This window comes from Pan paniscus, chromosome 12 (genome assembly GCF_029289425.2).
Source record: "Pan paniscus chromosome 12, NHGRI_mPanPan1-v2.0_pri, whole genome shotgun sequence".
NCBI classification, from domain to species: Eukaryota; Metazoa; Chordata; class Mammalia; order Primates; family Hominidae; genus Pan; species Pan paniscus.
The window spans coordinates 17100647-17119153 of record NC_073261.2 but is presented as its reverse complement, the minus strand read 5'-3'; the positions used below and the strand labels follow the sequence as shown (position 1 = coordinate 17119153).

Below are 18507 nucleotides of genomic sequence, written 5' to 3'. Positions count from 1 at the left end.
CCTGGCCTGCTAAGATAGAATAGCCCCATTCCTTACAGATTTTCCTCTTCACAGTTAAACTCCCTGGACAAAATGCAACAGACAAGCATGGGAAGAGAAGACCCTGGAAGGGGGAAGGAAGAAGGAGGCTGCCTAGGGACTTTGGGACTTGAAGAATGAAACAGCAATAAGGTCTCTGGATTTCCTTATTGTCTCCCATATATCCCAGACAGGATACACATCCCCTGTATCTCTAATAGGCACACACAAAATATGCTCCAGGAGACACCTAATCCCCTAGCCAAAGGACCAGGAAGATGGTGGCCTGATGACCGAAAATCTTTTTGGTAATACCCATGCTACACCAGCCAGACACAACAAAAAAACATAACCATTCTCCCCACCCCCGTTGACAATTTCTGCCTCGCTGGGAGCTGATCTTCCACTGGATCCTTGACCTAAGGAAGCAGGCAAAAGCAGGGGTAGTACTCCCATCCCCCAGCCAGTGGCCTTAGTGGGGCTGAGCAGGGAGCTCATCTTTCATTCCTCTCCTGGTAGAAACAGGTGGTGCTCAGATTCCCCACCAGAGTAGTGTCAGCAAGGCCCGGTGGCAAATCCACCCCCACTCAGCAGCAACAAGAACCAATGAAGTGGCTTAAGGTGGAGCCCATCACCAGTGTGCTTCTGCTACCCACCCTGGGGCCAGCAGGGGTCCAGCAGGGAGCTGAGTCTCTACTCCCACCTGACGTCGATTAGACTAACCAGGAGGTGTGAGTAGGGACTAGTCACTACTCTGTGTTCTCCCCACCCCTGGTGTCCGTGGGCCCAGTGAGGAGCTGAAGCTCTATACCCACAAGATGACAAGAAACTGGATCAAGTAGCGTGCAGCAGAGCCAGTGGACACTTTGACCTCTTCCCTCCCTGCCCCCTAAACCCCTAAAGGGGATTTAGTGGGGAGCTGAGCCTCTAGCCTCACCTGACATCAACAGAATGAAATAGGATGAAGTGGGGGAGTTAATATCCTTCTCCCTCCTCCCCTATTTTTAGCAGGAGCCAGTAAGCAGTGGAGCCTTCACCTCATCCAGCATCAATGAGGCACAATGAGGTGGTGGGAAAAGGGGGTCGTTGGCCCTGTGCTTCCCCACTCCCTTCCCTGATGTCAGCAGGGCCTAGAGGGAACAGAACTTGCCCCCAACCTGTCTCCAACAAGGCAATGTGCATCAGCACTCCTTTTCCTCCAGCATGGTGTCGATGGGACCCAGCAGGAAAGTGAACATATACCCATCAGGACCTTTTGCTACCCTTCAAGATTAAATGTCATCTCATAATATCATATCTAAATACACTGGGTACAACAAAACATCACATTATAAAGGAACCAAGAAAATTGCAACTTAAATGAGAAAGTCAATAGATGCGGATACCAAGAAGAATCCAATGTTGAAATTATCTGATAAGGATTTTAAAGTACCCACTATAAAAGTGTTTCAAAGGTGCATAAAAGTACTACAAATGCTCTTAAAACAAATTTCAAAAATAGAAAAAATATAAGCAAATAAAAGGGGACGAAATTCAAATGATAGAATTAAAAATATAATGACTGAATTAACAAACTTGCAGTCTGACCCCAATAATAGAGTAGATATGATAGAGGGTGGAATCAGTGAATTTGAGGCCAGATCAACAGAATTTACCCAATCTGAACAACAGAGAAGACAAAAATGAACAGAATCACACAGATCAGTGGAGCAATAACAAAAGAGCTAGCATTTGTATTATCAGAGTCTCAGAAGGAGAGAAGTGTGTTGCTCAATATACATAAAGGAAATACTTCAGACAATTAAAAAGTGAGGAGGGCAAAGAGACCTAAATGGAGGTAAGGTTTCCACACTTCACTCAAAGTGGTAAAACATTAATATCACTAGACTGTGATGAGATATATTACAAATTTTTACATGTAAATAATAAGGCTATATAATGTGATACTGTGAGGTTCTGGGGGAAAACCTGAAAGAAATGAAAGGAGAAATAGACAAATCAACAATTATAGTTGGATATTTCAACACATTTATTTCAATGGTTAACACAACTACTAGAAAGCAAATCAGAAAGGATATGAAAGAACTGAAAAACAGGCACTGCTGGGCCTGCAGGTCTCTGTTGAGCCACGGATGTGGGTCTCTGTTTTGCAGGATGGGGTTTGTTAAAGTTGTTAAGAATAAGGCCTACTTTAAGAGATACCAAGTGAAATTTAGAAGACGACAAGAGGGTAAAACTGGTTACTATGCTCGGAAATACTTGGAGATACAGGATAAAAATAAATACAACACACCCAAATATAGGATAGTAGTTCATCTAACAAACAGAGATATCATTAGTCAGATTGCTTATGCCCGTATAGAGGGGGATATGATAGTCTGTGCAGCATACGCACACGAACTGCCAAAATATGGTGTGAAGGTTGGCCTGACAAATTATGCTGCAGTGTATTGTACTGGCCTGCTGCTGGCCCGCAGGCTTCTCAATAGGTTTGGCACGGACAACATCTATGAAGGCCAAGTGTAGGTGACTGGCAATGAATACAATGTGGAAAACATTGATGGTCAGCCAGGTGCCTTTACCTGCTATTTGGATGCAGGCCTTGCCAGAACTACCACTGGCAATAAATTTTTTGGCTCCCTGAAGGGAGCTGTGGCTGGAGGCTCATCTGTCTCTCATAGTACCAGATGATTCCCTGGTTATGATTCTGAAAGCAAGGAATTTAATGCAGAAGTACACCAGAAGCACATCACGGGCCAGAATGTTGCAGATTACCTGTGCTACTTAATGGAAGAAGATGAAGATGCTTACAAGAAACAGTTCTCTCAATACACAAAGAACAGCGTAACTCCAGACATGACGGAGGAGATGTATAAGAAAGCTCATGCTGCTTATACATCAAGTCTATGAAAAGAAGCCCAAGAAAGAAGTTAAAAAGAAGAGGTGGAACTGTCCCAAAATGTCCATTGCCCAGAAGAAAGATCAGATAGCTCAAAAGAAGGCAAGCTTCCTCAGAGCTCAGGAGCGGGCTGCTGAGAGCTACACCAAACAATTTTCTATGACGATTTTTCAGATAAAGACAATAAACTTACGGACAGCAAAAAAAAAAAAAAAAAAAAAGAACTGAAAAACATAACCAGGCAACAGGATTTAATTAACATGTATGGAACACTCTATTCAACAGGAACAGCATACATGTTTTTCAAGCACTTATGGAATTTTCTTCAAGATGGACTGTATCCTGGGCCATTAAAATAAAACTCAGCAAATTTAAAGGAATTAAAAAGGTACAGAATATGTTTTCTCATCATAATAGAATGAAATGAGAAATCAAGAGCAGAAAGAAAAGAAGAATATCTCTAAATACTTGGAAATTAAGCAACATGCTTCAAATAATCCATAGGTTATATAGGAAATTTTAATGGAACTTTAAAAATACATGGAAATGAGTGAGCATGAACACACAACACATCAAAACGTATGGGAGGCAGATAAAATAGTGCTGAAAGGAAAATTCATAGTACTAAATGCTTATTTTAGAAAAGAGGAAAGGTCTCAACTCATTCACCTAAATCCCTACCTCAAGAAAATTGAAAGAGAAGAGCAAAATAAGTAGAAACCAAACATAAGAAAGGAAATAATAAAGTTAAGATTATACATTAATAAAATTGAAGCCAGGAGAACAATAGAGAAAATCCATGAAACAAAAGGCTGGCTCTGAAAAGAATCAACAAAGTTGATAACACTCAAGCAAGATTGACAAAGTTAAAAATTAAGAAGGCTCAAATCACCAATATCAGGAATGAAACAGAATATGTATCTAGAGATCATGAAGTCATTAAAAAATAATGAGGTTGCCAGTCGTGGTGGCACACACCTCTAATCCCAGCACTTTGGGAGGCCGAGGTGGGCAGCTTACCTGAGGTCAGGAGTTCAAGACCAGCCTGGGCAACATGGTAAAACCCCATCTCTACTAAAAATACAAAAATTAGCCGCATGTGATGGTGCACATCTGTAATCCCAGCTTCTCGGGAAGCTGAGGCAGGAGAATCACTTGAGCTTGGGATGCAGAGGCTGCAGTGAGCCAAGATTGTGCCACTGCATTCCAGCCTGGGCGACAGAGTGAGACTTTGTCTCAAAAAAAAAGAAAAAAAAAGAATGCTAGAAAATAGCTTTACATTGATAAATTTGACAACTTAGAGGAGACGGACCAGTTCCTCAAAAACTGGAAACTATCTGACTCAACAAAGTTGAAACAGACAAACTGAATAGTTCTATACTCTTAAAGAAACTGAACCCTTAATAATAATATAAAAGCTCCTGAAAAATAAATCTCCTGGCCTTGAAGCCTTGGAGAATTCTATTTACCATTTAAAGAAGAATGTTACTCTCTCCTCTTCTATTTTCAGAAAATTCTATTTCCAGAAAATAGAAGAGGGGAGGTACTCCTTGATTATTTTAGAAGGCTAGTATTACTCTGATACTAAAAGTAGACAAAGATAGAAGAAAAAAAGAATAAAGCTACATACTAGTATCACTCATGAATGTAGATACAGAAATCTTCAACAAAATATTAACAAATTGAATCTGGTAATGTACAAAATGAATTACACAGGGCAACCTAGTGGAATTTATCTCTGATATGCAAGTATGCTTCAACATTCAAAAGTCAATCAAATGCAATCCACCACATCAACAGACTAAAGGAGAAGAAGTCACATGATCATGTCAGTTTACACAGAAAAAGCATTTGACAAAGTCCAACAACCATTCATGATAAAAACTCAGCAAACTAGGAAAGAAGGGAATTTCCTCAAATTGAAAAAGAGAGTCTACAAAAATTATAGCTAACATCATGCTTAATCGTGGAACATTGAATGCTTTTCCCCCAAGATTAGGAAAAAGGCAAGAATGTCCACTGTTATTCAACTAGTGCTAAAAGTTTTAGCAGTGCAATAAGGCAATAAAAATAAATTAAAACAGAGATTAGAAGGGAAGAAATAAAAACTGTAGCTTTCTGACAAAGTTGCAAAAGCAATCCAGTGGAGGAAAGATGGCCTTTTAAGCAAATAGTGCTGGAGTAATTGGACATCCACAGGCAATAAACTGAACCTCAACCTAACTCTCACACATTATAAAGAAATCTAACTCAAAATGAATTACTTAAATATAAAATGTAAAATTATAAAGCTTTTAGAAAAAAGTTAGGAGAAAATCCTTGAGACCTAGGGATAGGGAAGAAGTTCTTAGGGTTGACATCAAAAGCACATTTCATAAAAGGAAAAATTGGTAAGCTGCATTTCATGAAAAATAAAATTTTTTATTCTATGAAAGACCCTGTGCAGAGGATGAAAAGATAAGCTACAGACAGGGAGAATATATTTTCAAATGACACCTCCAACAAAGGACTTGAGTCTAGAATATATAAAGACCTCTCAAAACTCAACAGTGACAAACAAACAATCCAATTAGAAAGTGGTCAAAAAAACATCAACAGACATTTCACTGAAGAGGATATACCCATGGCAAATGAGCACATGAAAATAGGTACATCATTGTAGCCATTATGGAAATGCAAATCAAAACTCCTAGAAGATATTACTACATTTCTATTAGAATGGCTAAAATGAATATTAATAACACGAAAATTGAATAAGCTTTGTGGCTTGCACCAACACTATTTTCCTGGTTGGGATGCCAGTAAATGTTTTGTAAGGTGTTACCGCTGGGAGAAAATGCATAAAGCGTGCATAGGATCTCTCTGAATTATTTCTTGTGCTTCATTGCTACAGTTACATTCATGCAAATGCTACATTTAAAGAATTTTTTAAAAAGGTATAAAACAAAAACCTATGCATGAATAAGTTTAGAAAGAAATAGAGCAAAATATTGATATCTCAATGTTGTAAACGGTCTTGATGATTAAAAAAGAACATTCTTTCCATTGTTATATATCTTAAAAAGTGTATTAGAATGAGGACAGTGGCATGTAGTGGCAGCTCCCCATTCCCTCTTAGCTTTTAGCAATATCTATAGGAGAGTAGATTATTTGGGGGAGAATTGAGACTTATAATTTAACTTGGGCTAGATTAAAAGTTGTCTGTTTTTTGTCTCCCTCCTGTTTAAATGTCGTATCAAAAAATCTTCTTAAGAATATTCAGTAATTTAGACATTACATTAATTCACATTCTCCATCTCAGCTTGTGATCCAAGTGAGGTTTTTTGACAACTTTCTCTTTGGGAGTATATTTTAAACATAAGCATGTGATTCAACAGCACTTGACCCTGAAGTTGTGATTTAGTGCTTTAATTGCAAGCTCTAGCTTGTAAGCATTATGGAAAGGCTGTTTAGTGTGTTATGGGAATGATCACAATTTCTAAATGTGAACTCAAGTGGAAGTGTGGGGAAAAACAGGGACTCCTTGTTGTTTATCACATACGTGGGAGCATGGAAAATGAAATGAGGAACTCTGAACCATGAACAGCAGGAACGTGCAGGGATGCTGGGCTGCAGGGAGGCTGAGCACCTGGTTGGGAGAATGAACAGCAGCACAGAAAGCAGGGCACCCTGTGCACTAAGAACACACACAAGTGCTCCAAGGCCTAGGCTGGGGAAGGAACCAGGGCATGGTCAGTTTTACAGTCTGCTAAGAAAGAGATCACCAGAGACCTTAAGTCCAGACTGTAAGCCTTGTTTTGACCAATTTGCTAGACAGATATCTTCCAGACACATACTGGAAAAATGCTACCTCAAGTGATGATCCAGCTGGAAACACTTCTTGTATAAGTGGGGTGTGTCAAGGGTCCCCAGGGTCACCCCCAGGATTGATGATTCACTAGGAGAACTCACAGGACTTGACATATACTTATACTCATGGCTATGATTTATTACAGCAAAATCATATGTAAAAAATACATATATACGCACACATGCATCTCTGTCTCTCTCTCTCTCACACGCACATGCACACACACACACACGCGCACACACACACACAAAATTCAAGGTCAGCAAAGGAAAAAGACACATGGGCTGAAGTCCGGAGGAAACCAGAAGCAAGTTTCCAAGAGTCCTCTCTCAATGGAGTCATGCAGGACATGCTTAATTCCTCCAGCAACAAATTGTGAGAATACCTGTGAAATGTTTACCAGGGAAGCTCAGCAGAGACTCCGTGTCCATGGTTTTTATTGGGGGCTGGTCATGTAGACACCCTCTGCCTAGCACATATCAATGCAGACTTTCAGAAGAAAGCACATGTTCAGCATAAACCACATTATGTGCTCAAATGGTTTAGGCACAGTGAGCCACCCTTATCAGTCAAGGAATGGTGGGAATCTTCCCAAACCCAAGTTCCCAGATGAAATCTCAGGCTAGCAGTCTCAGGCCTTTCATGTTAACTTCATTTTGCACATGGTGCCATAAGATAAAGCATATGCCCATCCTGATTGGCATTAGTGCTCTTCCCTCTTCAAGGTCAAATCACTAGAATAAATAAAAAGCAGGAATAAGTAAATGACAATGTCAATGACACTGACAGTGGGAGAGAAGCCATCAGATGACCGAGTATTTTTATTACTTTCTGGAGAATGCAAAGCATGGAATGAAATTGACAGGCCAACCTGCTACAGCCTGAATGTTTATGTCTTTCCATGATTAATGTGTCAAAACCTACCAAGGTGATGGTATAGGAGGTGGGGCCTTTGAGAGGTGATTAGGTCACGATCACTCTGCCCTCATGGGTGGGATTAGTGCCTTATCAAAGAGAGCTTCCTTGCCTCTTACACCATATGCAGACTCAGCAAGAAAGTGCCATCTGTGAACAAGGAAGTGAGCCCTCAGCAGACACTGAATCTACCACTACCTTGATCTTGGACTTCCCAGACTCCAGAACTGTGAGAAATCAATTTCTGTTGTTTATAAGCCACCCAGTTTATGGTATTTTGTTATAGCAGCCTGAGCTAAGACACAAGTTGAGTGGACACAGCTGGAGGTGGGATTGTTTCTTCTGGATGACCGTGGAGAGACACTGGGTCATAAGGATTGACAGCAGGAGAGGGATTCAGGCAGAGAGTCATGCATTTCCGTAAAGGCCTGTTTAATAGCAGGACACCCAGTTCCCCACATCAGAGCGACTGCAGTAATAGCATCTGCCACAGCTCCAGAAACCTTCTCTGGGAAGAAAACTTAACAGCCTGGCCAGGCAGTGCTTGGTCCCTTGGGATGAGAGACCGAGACCCCTGAATACATAGCTTAGTGCTGGGGAGGGTCAGCCTGCTTGTTTGCCATCAGTCAGCACCCCCTCATAGGAAGCCTGCCAGGTGACTGCCCTGCGTTGGACCCGGAGTTTTCTGCTGCTGGGCATCCAGGGGTGATGCCTCCACAGTGATGGGAGGTTGTGCTGACTGCCTGTACTGGTCCACTCAGCCTTCCACTTGTGTGTTGGAATCTCCCCATTTTGGGGAGGCCACCCTTCTGTGGGCTGGATCCTGCTTTGATTCTCCTTATTGAAGTAGAGATGGAAATTTCAGGAGACACAGGGGAGAAACTGGCCAGTGAGTTTCACAATATTCTGATATTACCTACAGTGCTTTCAGCTTTCTACCAGAAGGTAAAACTTTCAAGATCCTGAAGGTGCTAGGTTGCTGTCCCATGATTGAGGGGATGTGCTGTGGCATTTCTGCAGGCTTTACATGTTTCCCTTTAAGCAAGATGGAAAGTTTTCTGACCCTTTTATTATTTGCCAGGGCAGAGGTTGTAGCCCCTTGGTGAAATTTAATTATACCCTCCACCAAATCCAATTACTACCCACACCCATGAAATCCCATTATAACTTTCTTTTGCTTCATTAGAGGTACACTAAGACAGGTCCCTTCCTAATCCATTATGGCAGATTCCCTAAAGAATGTTAGTTAGAGATTTTGCATATATTGTTCATTACTTCGCAGTGCAAATATGCAAAAATGCAAATGACCTGCCATTAACTTGCTTAAAGACCAGGAAGGGGTGTCCTCTTCCTGACTGATCTGGCTGGCTTCTGTTGCAGAGACCTCTGTCTTGGAACTGCCCATGGCAAGATATGTGCCTGCTGACGGGAAGCCTGGCAGTAATACCATCAAGCCTTATGTCCAGAAGAGCACAAAATGTTTCTCCAATCAGAAGGGAGCATTGGGTTGTTTTGGGGCTGGACTGTGGCAGGTGGCCAAGAGAACGAAACCCCTTTTGTACTTTTTCCTTGCTTAAAACACTAGACTCAGCCGAGATGTGGTTTGGGGTAGGACAGACCTTTCCTGCAGGGGTTGGGGAACCTAGCTGTTCTTCCCCTGCAGGAATGCCTGAGCCATGCTGTGGGGCAGGCCGGCTGATGTGTGCTGCGTACCAGCGGTGGGGCATCAGCCCAGTGTAGTTTCTATCAAATTTGAACTGAGGAAGAAAATAAAAGAGACCAAGCACATATCTGTTTTACTATAAGAAAGCTGATTCCTTAGGGATTTCAGACTCCTGAGGGTATTTTCCTAAGGATAATCAGAGAATGAACAATCAAGCATCATCAAATATTTTTGTTTCATTTTTATTTTCAACTTTTACAGTCAAAAATTTCAAACAAATTTCAAGACAGAAGTTGAAAGACTAGTGCAATAAATGTCTGGGCACACCGTCCACCTAGTTTCATTATATGTTAACACTTTGCCATATTAAAATTTCTCTTTTTTACCCTCTATGCATATGTTTGTGTGAGTGTATGTGTGTGTGTGTGCATGAAATCATTTGAGAGTAAGTTGCAGACGTCAAAACACTTCACCCCTAAGAGCTTCAATGTTCATTTTCTAAAAATAAGAATCTTTTCGTATAAAATCGTAATAACCATCATCACACCTAAAAAATGAGCAATGACTTCATAGTATTATCTGAAAAAAATTAAAGAAAAATCAACAGCATGAAAAAGAAGGAGCAAGATGAACAAACACAACAACAGGCACTGGAGGAAGCAAAATAGAGAAACAAAAACTAATTAGTAACCCTAGGGATGTGTGGCCACATTGTATCCATAAAGCAAGAACAGCCTGCTATGAAATACAAGCATTCAGAGACCCATAAAGTGCTCGGAAAATTAAAAATAAAGATTGCAAAAAAAAAAAAATCCAATGTAAGGGCTGAAGAACAAATTTGAGAAAACTTCCAAGAATGAAGATCAGAAAGACAAAAAAGGGGGAGTAGGATTAAAGGGAAATTTCCATTCCATCCATTTTTGATGGATAATCAGTCTAAAATCTACAACATTTCCAAGAAAGGGATTGGAGAATACAGAGAGGCAGGTAAATCAGAGAAATAGAAGAAAATTCTTGAGATATGAAGAAAGGCAAAAAAAGTCTGGAGATTGGCGGGACCCATTGGAAGAGATTAGAACCTGAAAACAACCTGGAGAATTTCAGAACATCAAGCAAGGACAAAGAAAGGCCTCAAAACCCTCAAGCTGAAAAAACATGGGATTATTTACCAAGGCCTAAGAGTCTGATTGACCACAGACCTCTCAAGCAGCACTGAAGGATGCAACGGCTTCTCAACTGTAATGTACCCATACATCCTTGGATATCTTGTTCAACTTCAGACTCTGGGGTGGGGGAATTCTGTATTTCCAGCAATCTCTTAGGTGATATTATGGCTCCTGGCATATGGATCACACTGAGTGGCAAGGGCCTACAGGTCTAGAATAAAATGGAATAATACCTTTAAAGTTCTGAAGAAGGTTGCTTTGAATGTAAAATTTCACAGCTAGCCAAATTATTGATCAAGTATGAGGCAATATAAAGACAGATATTCAAATGCACTATAAGTTCACTTGATATGCATTTTCTGAAAAATGTTACTTGTGGATGAACTGCAGGAAAGAATTCAAGAAATGAAGAATTTAAAAGACATGGATGCTTTTGGGAGCTAACCCAAGTGGAGTATGTGTGAAGAAATACCTGGATGGTAGTGACGTGACAAGCCCAGAAAACAATTAGTCCAAATTTGAACAGGAAGTCAGAGGGGTCAAAATAATGACTTTAAGAAGGAAACAATTTCTGTTCAACAGAAAGAAGCAGGAAGATTCTAGTGATATGATGGAAAAGGCATGTTTCTTCTTGAAACAAGAGAAAGAATAGTCCATTAAGACTCCAGGAAAAACAAAACCACTCAAGAAAAGCATGCTCCAACTACGAGCAAACTAAAGCATGACATGAGAATGTATTTGACCTTCACACTGGGAAGCTTCCCCTTCTAGGAGAACAAAAACTACTTAAAGATGGTTATTTCTGGAGTGAGTTATTAAAGGTAAAAGATTGGGTAGGAGATTTTTGCTTTTTATTTAAGACTATTTAATAGGGCTTTTAATTTTTAGAGATCAAGTATATTTAAAACCATTAAAAAATATTCTCTCCCGGCTGGGCATGGTGGCTCACTCCTGTAATCCCAGCACTTTGGGAGGCCGAGGCGGGTGGATCATGAGGTCAGGAGATCGAGACCATCCTGGCTAACACGGTGAAACCCCGTCTCTACTAAAAATATAAAAAATTAGCCAGGCGTGGTGGCAGGTGCCTGTAGTCCCAGCTACTCAGGAGGCTGAGGCAGGAGAATGGCGTGAACCCGGGAGGCAGAGCTTGCAGTGAGCCGAGATCGCCACTGCACCCCAGCCTGGGTGACAAAGTGAGACTCCGTCTCAAAAAAAAAAAAAGAAAAACAAAACACAAAAAACTTCTCTCCTTTTGATATAAAATGTCAGGGAGGGAAGAAAAGGAATGAAGAGTGACAAAGAAGGGAAGGGCTTTTCAAGAGAACAAACCAACTCATGATACACACAAACTCACCCCATCCTCCAACATAACAACCCTCTTTACTCCCACGAATGAACAGACAAGTTCTGTTTTTCTCTTTCCAAATCCATTGACCCATACGCAAAGCTGGCACTAATTTTTTCGAAACCAGATGTTGCAGCATCTAAATATTTACATTGTTCCTCATCAGGACTCCACGTGTGAGATTCTGGAGAAAGGGAGCCTTCTGGATCGGGGGACTTTGTTTGTCTTTTCTTCTCTGCTCCCCAGAATTTGATTTTAATGTAGTTTTTCAAATTGGGGACTATGAGTTCTTGACAAAATGTATTAATTTTGTGTCTTAATTTTGATGATCATCTAAACAGATATAGTCTAAGTAGTATACACAGATCATCAGGATAACAACCATATAACCAGAGATTGCCGTGGGGATTCTGGCCTTTGTCTTGCACTGCTAAGCCCATCAGCACCAGAGAACACCTTCTTGATGACCAGGAACCAATGAGGAAAGAGCAGATGTAGGTTTTCTATGATTTAAAAATCTGTGTTTAGTGGAGGCCGAAGACTGGTGTGATGTGCTTGCTGCTTGAAGAGGTATCTTAGTCCATGTCTTCTTGTGTAACAGAATACCACTAAGTAATTGATAAAGAACAGACATTCATTTCTTACAGTTCTGGAGGCTGGGGAGTCCAAGATCAAGATGCTGGCCTCTGGTGAGAGCTACTCTCTGCTTCCAATATGGCACCTTGAATATTGTGTCCTCACATGGCAGAAGGCAGAAGGGGAGAAAGGGGTGAACTCCCTCCATCAAGCCCTTTTCTGAAGGCACCTAATCGCATCCACAAGAGAGGAGCCCTCATGGCCTAATCACCCCTGAACGTCTCCACCTTTTAATACTATTACGTTGGCAACACCTAAATTTTGGAGGAGACACATTCAAACCGTAGCAGAGAGTTTTACAGACCGCAGAGAAGTGTGGCAGAGGGATCTCTTTGCCCAGCCCTCAGAGGTGTGGGTATAACTCCCCCAAAGGAACTGGCGCAGGCTGGAAAAAAACAAGTTCATGCTGCAAAACACAGTCTGTCACATGTTATTAGGGCTGTTGATTTGAATCTTATTGGTTTTGTAGTTTTGCTTGTATTTAATTTCATAGTTTAGAGTTGAACAAGAGCTATAAACATAAGGTGTTTATATCTAGTTTTATGTTTGAACATGTTTGAGTAACATTATAATTTGAAACAAATCAACATTGGGGGTTAAGGAGAATTGTTTTTCTTTCAGAAAGTGTTTGCACGATGCTCAAGTTGTAACAAACGAAGTAGAATTTCTTTTTTAACATTCTGCCCTTTGCCATTTCATTCTTTATTTTGTCACAGATTTAAGACAAGTTACTTTCTCTTTTCAGTTGAAAAAAATTCCACAAGTAACATGTATTCCAGCAACACTGGACAGTTTGTTGTTGTCATCAGGGCTTGGGTGTTGGGAGGGGGCTGACACACACATGCACATGAGGAAGCTTGCTGGAAATGAGGGCGATTCTGGGGGTGAGTGCAGGGTAGAGGGAGGCCAGGGGAGGTGAGAATGGGATGGGAAAACACTTGGGAACAACAGCCAGCCCTGCGCTAGGGAAGGTGCACACATCCGCTTCCCTGAGTTCCGTTCAGACCCAGTCACTACTGGGGTTAGCAGTCAGGACACATTTGTCTGCGTGTAATAAATACCCATCTAAAGTGGCTGAAACCATAAGAACGCCAACCATGCTCCTTGGTGACCCCACAGCTGGGGCCTGTCTGCCCTTGAGTCCCTTGCTTCTGTCCAGCATCCAGTTCCACTGACACTGGAGTGATTTCTGGATTGTCTCATCAGTGTCTTAAAATAGCTGCCACAATTCTGGGGAAGACAGCACGAGGGAAAACCTTCCCCAGAAACCTTCAGCTGAATTCCTCATAGGTCCCATTGGCCAGGACGGTGCCCGTGGCCCAGCTGTATGAGAAATGGCCTTTTCTACCTCTTTAGTGAGAAGTTTGGGCCAGAAGTCTGTGTGGGGTGTGAGGGCCCTGGCTGCCTGCAGGAGTGGTGTGCTCCTGAGCTGGCCTCCACTGGGCCGGTTACAGATGGTGACGGGAAGAGCACAGGGGGTGCGGGGCAGGGGTACACTCCCAGGCTCTTTATACCACGTGCATGGGACCCTTGGACTAGGCCCACAACAGGGATCCCCAAATCAATCATTTCCAAGGCCAGGCAGGTACCTTAATAACTGTAGCACACCCCGAGACTCAGATTGCCACGGGGAGTGGTGCAAACGGAGGGCCTTTGCCCCTTTCCAAGGGGGCTGTAACCTCTCCTCAGCTCCCACTGACCATCGCGTTGGGGGAACATTGGTTCAGGCTTTGCAGAAATTCTAAGTTTTCAACAGAAGGTAAGCACATCATTTGTTTTTAATGTGAAATGGCCATGGGGGTCATAAGAGGTGTGTCTAACAAAACCCGTCTTTGGCATGGGGTGAGTCACAGAGCCTTGCACACAATAGGCTGCAAAGGAGGGAGCTCCGGAGGAAGAATACATGCTTAGGCCAGGGCGGCCTCATGGCCAGATAGCCCAGGCTCTGTTTCACCCACATTGAGGAACTGTGAAATCCTGGGCTTAGCCACTCTGAGAGTTACAGCCCTCACCTGTAAAACTGGGACCATCACCTGTACCTTGGAGGACTCTTACAGTTACTCCTGTAGAGCACTCAGCACACAGTAGGGGCTCAATTAAAGCTGTGTTGTGGCTACTAGAATAAGCTATGGGTTCTGCATATGGTGATGGTTTGGTTGCCAGACACCAGGGCTCACGCCCCTACTGTGGCATGAAGTAGCCTGGGCAAGTTCCAGGTAGGAAAGCGAAAATGTGTGCAGGGGACTGATGTAATGTGGTGCAGGTGTGTGGGATGGGAAGCGAAGGGAAGAAGAGACCCCAAGAAGGGAGAAAGGGACCGGAAGAGCTCCCTGTTCCTGTCTATTGTGGCACAGCAAAGCACCCCAAACTTCCTAACTTAGGAGCACACAACCACAACCACCTCGTTGGGCCTGTGGGCTCTGCTTCAGGTCAGAAATTCTAACAGGAAATCGCAGAGGTGGCTCGTCTGGCAGCCTCCTGAGTCTCCACGCTGGGCTCCAGGTGCTGACACTGTCACTCAGTTGCCCAAAGCGCCTGGATAAAGGCAGCTCTTCAGACAGCAGCCAAGGCCCTGGTGTCTAGCCCTGCCCCTGCCCCTTCCTGCCGTACACCCTGGCCGCCCAGGCTTCTCCATGCTGCTGCGTCTCTAAAGCCGCTCTGCCCGCGGCCCTGAAAGCCTTTGTTGCTGCTACCGTTCCTTCTCAGATTGAGAATTTATGTCAAGTGTGAGTGCGCAGCCCCTCTCTGTGCCCACTGAGCTTTGAGTTCACCTGTCATCTCGTCACATTATCCCGACATGCTGTCTGCTCTTGCCCCTCCCCCAGCACACCAGGGGTTCCTGCATTCTCTTTGTATCCCCAGTGACTACACAGAGCCTGGCATATAGCAGGTGCAGCTTAGGTGTGGAATTATTGAAAGCATGGACTCTGGGCTGGGTGTAGTGGCTCATGCCCATAATCCCGGCACTTTGGGAGGCTGAGGCGGGTGGATCACTTGAGGTCAGGAGTTCGAGACCAGCCTGGCCAACATGGTGAAGCCCCATCTCTACTAAAATAACAAAAATTAGGTGTGGTAGCAGGCGCCTGTAATCCCAGCTACTCAGGAAGCTGAGGCAGGAGAATCGCTTGAACCCGGGAAGTGGAGGTTGCAGTGAGCTGAGATCGCACCACTGCACTCCTGCCTGGGCGACAGAGTGAAACTCCATCTGAAAGCGTGGACTCTGGGTTGAAATCCCAGCCCCACCGCTTCCTGGCTATGTGACACTGGCAACTGGCTGAACCTCTCTAGGCCTTGGTTGTCTTATTGGACCACGGGGTGAGTGATTCCATGAACTACCCAAAGTTGTCATGAAGATTAAATTAGGTATTCCATCTAAAGAGTTTGGAACAGAGCTTAAGTTTGGAACAGAGCTTAGCCTTAGTAGATAGATGCTCAAAGAAAATGAGTAGTTGCTGCTATTAGGTGTTGTATATATGAATGAACAAATGAATGAAGCTCATTCGTTCTTTAAGGCTTAGGTCAAAAGCTCTCCTGTTCCATAAAGCTTTCCCCAGTCCTCATAGTAAAGGGATCCACTTTTAACTTGCTGTGCTTCTGTACCTGTCATGTTCTTTACAGGTCCCTCTGAGTGTAGTTGCGGGTGCATAGGCTGATCTCTCTATCTGCACTGGAAGACCCCGAGGGATGGCTGTATCTTATTTATCTTTTTAATGTTCCCTATACTCAATATAAACAGTAGGTGCCTTGTACGTAGTAAGTGCTCCATAAATGTAGCTGGAAGGAAGGAGGGAAACCAGAAAGGGGAAACCACTTTATATCTAACTGGAAAGAGACACCAAGAAGGTCCAGATTTAACTGAAACAACAACAAAACTAACCACTCTTAAGTTCGATTGAATTGTGCATGATTTTTTGCTGGGCCTAAATCACTGCTTCAGATCCATCCATCCTTCCTGGTTTGAAGTTCAAATCCATGGTTTTTTGTTTTGGTTTGGTTTGGTGTTTTTGTTTGTTTTTTTTTTTTTTTGAGATGGAGTCTTGCTCTGCGCCCAGGCTGGAGTGCAGTGGCGCAATCTCAGCTCACTGCAACCTCCACCTCCCGGGTTCAAGTCAAATCCGTGTTTAAGGCCCAGCAATTACTCAGAGCTGCTTACTTGTTGGTTTCTGTGCTAAAGTAGTCCTTCCGCTTCCCTTTGCCCTTCCCTCTCTTCTCTCCCCGCTCCTTCTCCTCTTGTCTCTCCCCTCTCTTCCTCTCCTCTATTCCCCTCCCCTCCTCTTCCCTCCCTTCTTCTTCTGTCATCCCTTCCATCTCTGCCTATTTCTTCTAGCCAGGGAATTTTTAAAGATTCTCCCCAAAGACATCTTGCCTTGATGGGATGTCCAGCATCTAAAAGAGGTAAAGAGTTAAAATGCATGATGGTGGAAAATCAAGACCATCCACTTGGTCTTTTCTTCATTCTCATACCCATGGGTGACCCCTGAAATGCCCTTCAGGAACCTAGGCTTGCCAGATGTAGGAAAAAGAAATATAGGATGCCCAGCTACATTTGTATTTCAGGTAAACATGAATATTATTTTAGTATAAGTATGACCCATGCAATATTTTGGTGTCCAAATACAAATTGGGTGTCCTCTCTTTTATCCGGCAGTCCTGTTGGAACCCCTAGGGCCAGGGCCAGCTTCATGGGGTGAGATTTGTGCGGTGGTACAGGAACCTGCCCTCAGAAGGGACCATGCTTGGTTCAGTGCTCTGTTCTCATCATCATAAAATTCTTAATAATTTTTGAAGAAGGGGGCCTGCATTTTCATTTTGCGTTGGGCCCCAAATTATGTAGCCAGTCTACCTAGGGCTCCTTGGAGCATGATATGGGGCCCAGTGCCGTAAGTACTGCCACTTTGAGTCAATCTCCCACTCTATGGTACAAACCCAAGTATGGTCCCACTGCCTGGATTCATAATGGATATCTGGTGGGATCTCCTTGGAAATCACATTTTTCTATTATAATTGGCTCTAAGTGTTTTTGCTTTGGCAGCAAACTCTACTTGTTAGGCTCTTTAATCCAAGTTTCACTGTACCTAGCATAAATCAGTGAAATACTTAGTGTGAGGAAATGCTGGTTGCTTCATAGATGCCTTGAAAAGTGATTTGACCTTAGAAATAACTTTCATTGGTGTTACATAATCATGTTGCATGATGTATATGATATTTATTGCAAATGCATGTTGATGATGTCATCATTCTGCACAATTGCCAAACTCACAGTTTCCAAATGTTGGCTGTAGATTTGCTTGATTCCTCCTGCAGATGGGACCTTTTTTAAAAGAAAAGACATGGATGTTTTGACTGCTCACTCACCCTAGAGTTCTACTAAGAAAGGGGCTCCTGAGCAGGTGTATATGAAAATAAAGAGTGCAGAACCAGCAGAACATGCAGAACCAGAGACCTGTATGAAAAGCCACAAAAACACCACCCACAATCACCTATCACAAGTTGTCTTAAGGAAACCTTGAATAAGTAAAACACCAGGCTTACAGGAGAGTGTAATCACTTGTGTTGCTGAAAATAATGTTTCACTTTACAAAACAATCTACTACTAGGTCCATTTTAAGTAATGAAATATCTAGAACTAAAACATGTAATGAATAAAATTTTTTTTGAATTTCTTAGTTTTGATAGTCACCATTATTATGTAAGAGATCACTTTTTAATTTTATTTTTGGAGACAGAGTCTCACTCTGTCGCCCAGGCTGGAGTGCAGTGATGTGATCTCAGCTCACTGCAACCTCCGTCTCCTGGGTTCAAGTGATTCTCCTGCTTCCCGAGTAACTGGGACTATAAGCACGCACCACCATGCCCGGCTAATTTTTTAATGTTTTTGGTAGAGACGGGGTTTCACTATGTTGGCTAGGCTGGTCTCGAACTCCTGACCTCAGGTGATCCACCCACGTTGGCCTCCCAAAGTGCTGGGATTACTGGCGTGCACCACTGCGCCTGGCCAAGAGATCACTTTTTAGG

At 42.8% G+C, this 18507-nt stretch overlaps 1 protein-coding gene and 1 pseudogene across 6 annotated transcripts in view; both read left to right on the top strand.

The window, feature by feature from the left end:
* The window catches only part of ACOXL (acyl-CoA oxidase like), a 388168-nt gene that overhangs the window by 233872 nt on the left and 135789 nt on the right, over window positions 1-18507 (top strand). The window contains exon 13 of one of the 6 annotated variants that reach the window (XM_063594532.1): window positions 55-1535. The exons of 4 other annotated variants lie outside the window; for them this stretch is intronic. In XM_063594532.1, the coding sequence (XP_063450602.1) occupies window positions 55-159 (105 nt within the window). In that variant the 3' untranslated portion in view covers window positions 160-1535. Of the gene's footprint in view, window positions 1-54; window positions 1536-18507 lie in introns of those variants that run through there. One more of the 6 variants, XM_063594534.1, reaches the window with a different exon arrangement.
* On the top strand, window positions 1996-3145 carry LOC134728601 (large ribosomal subunit protein uL18-like; annotated as a pseudogene).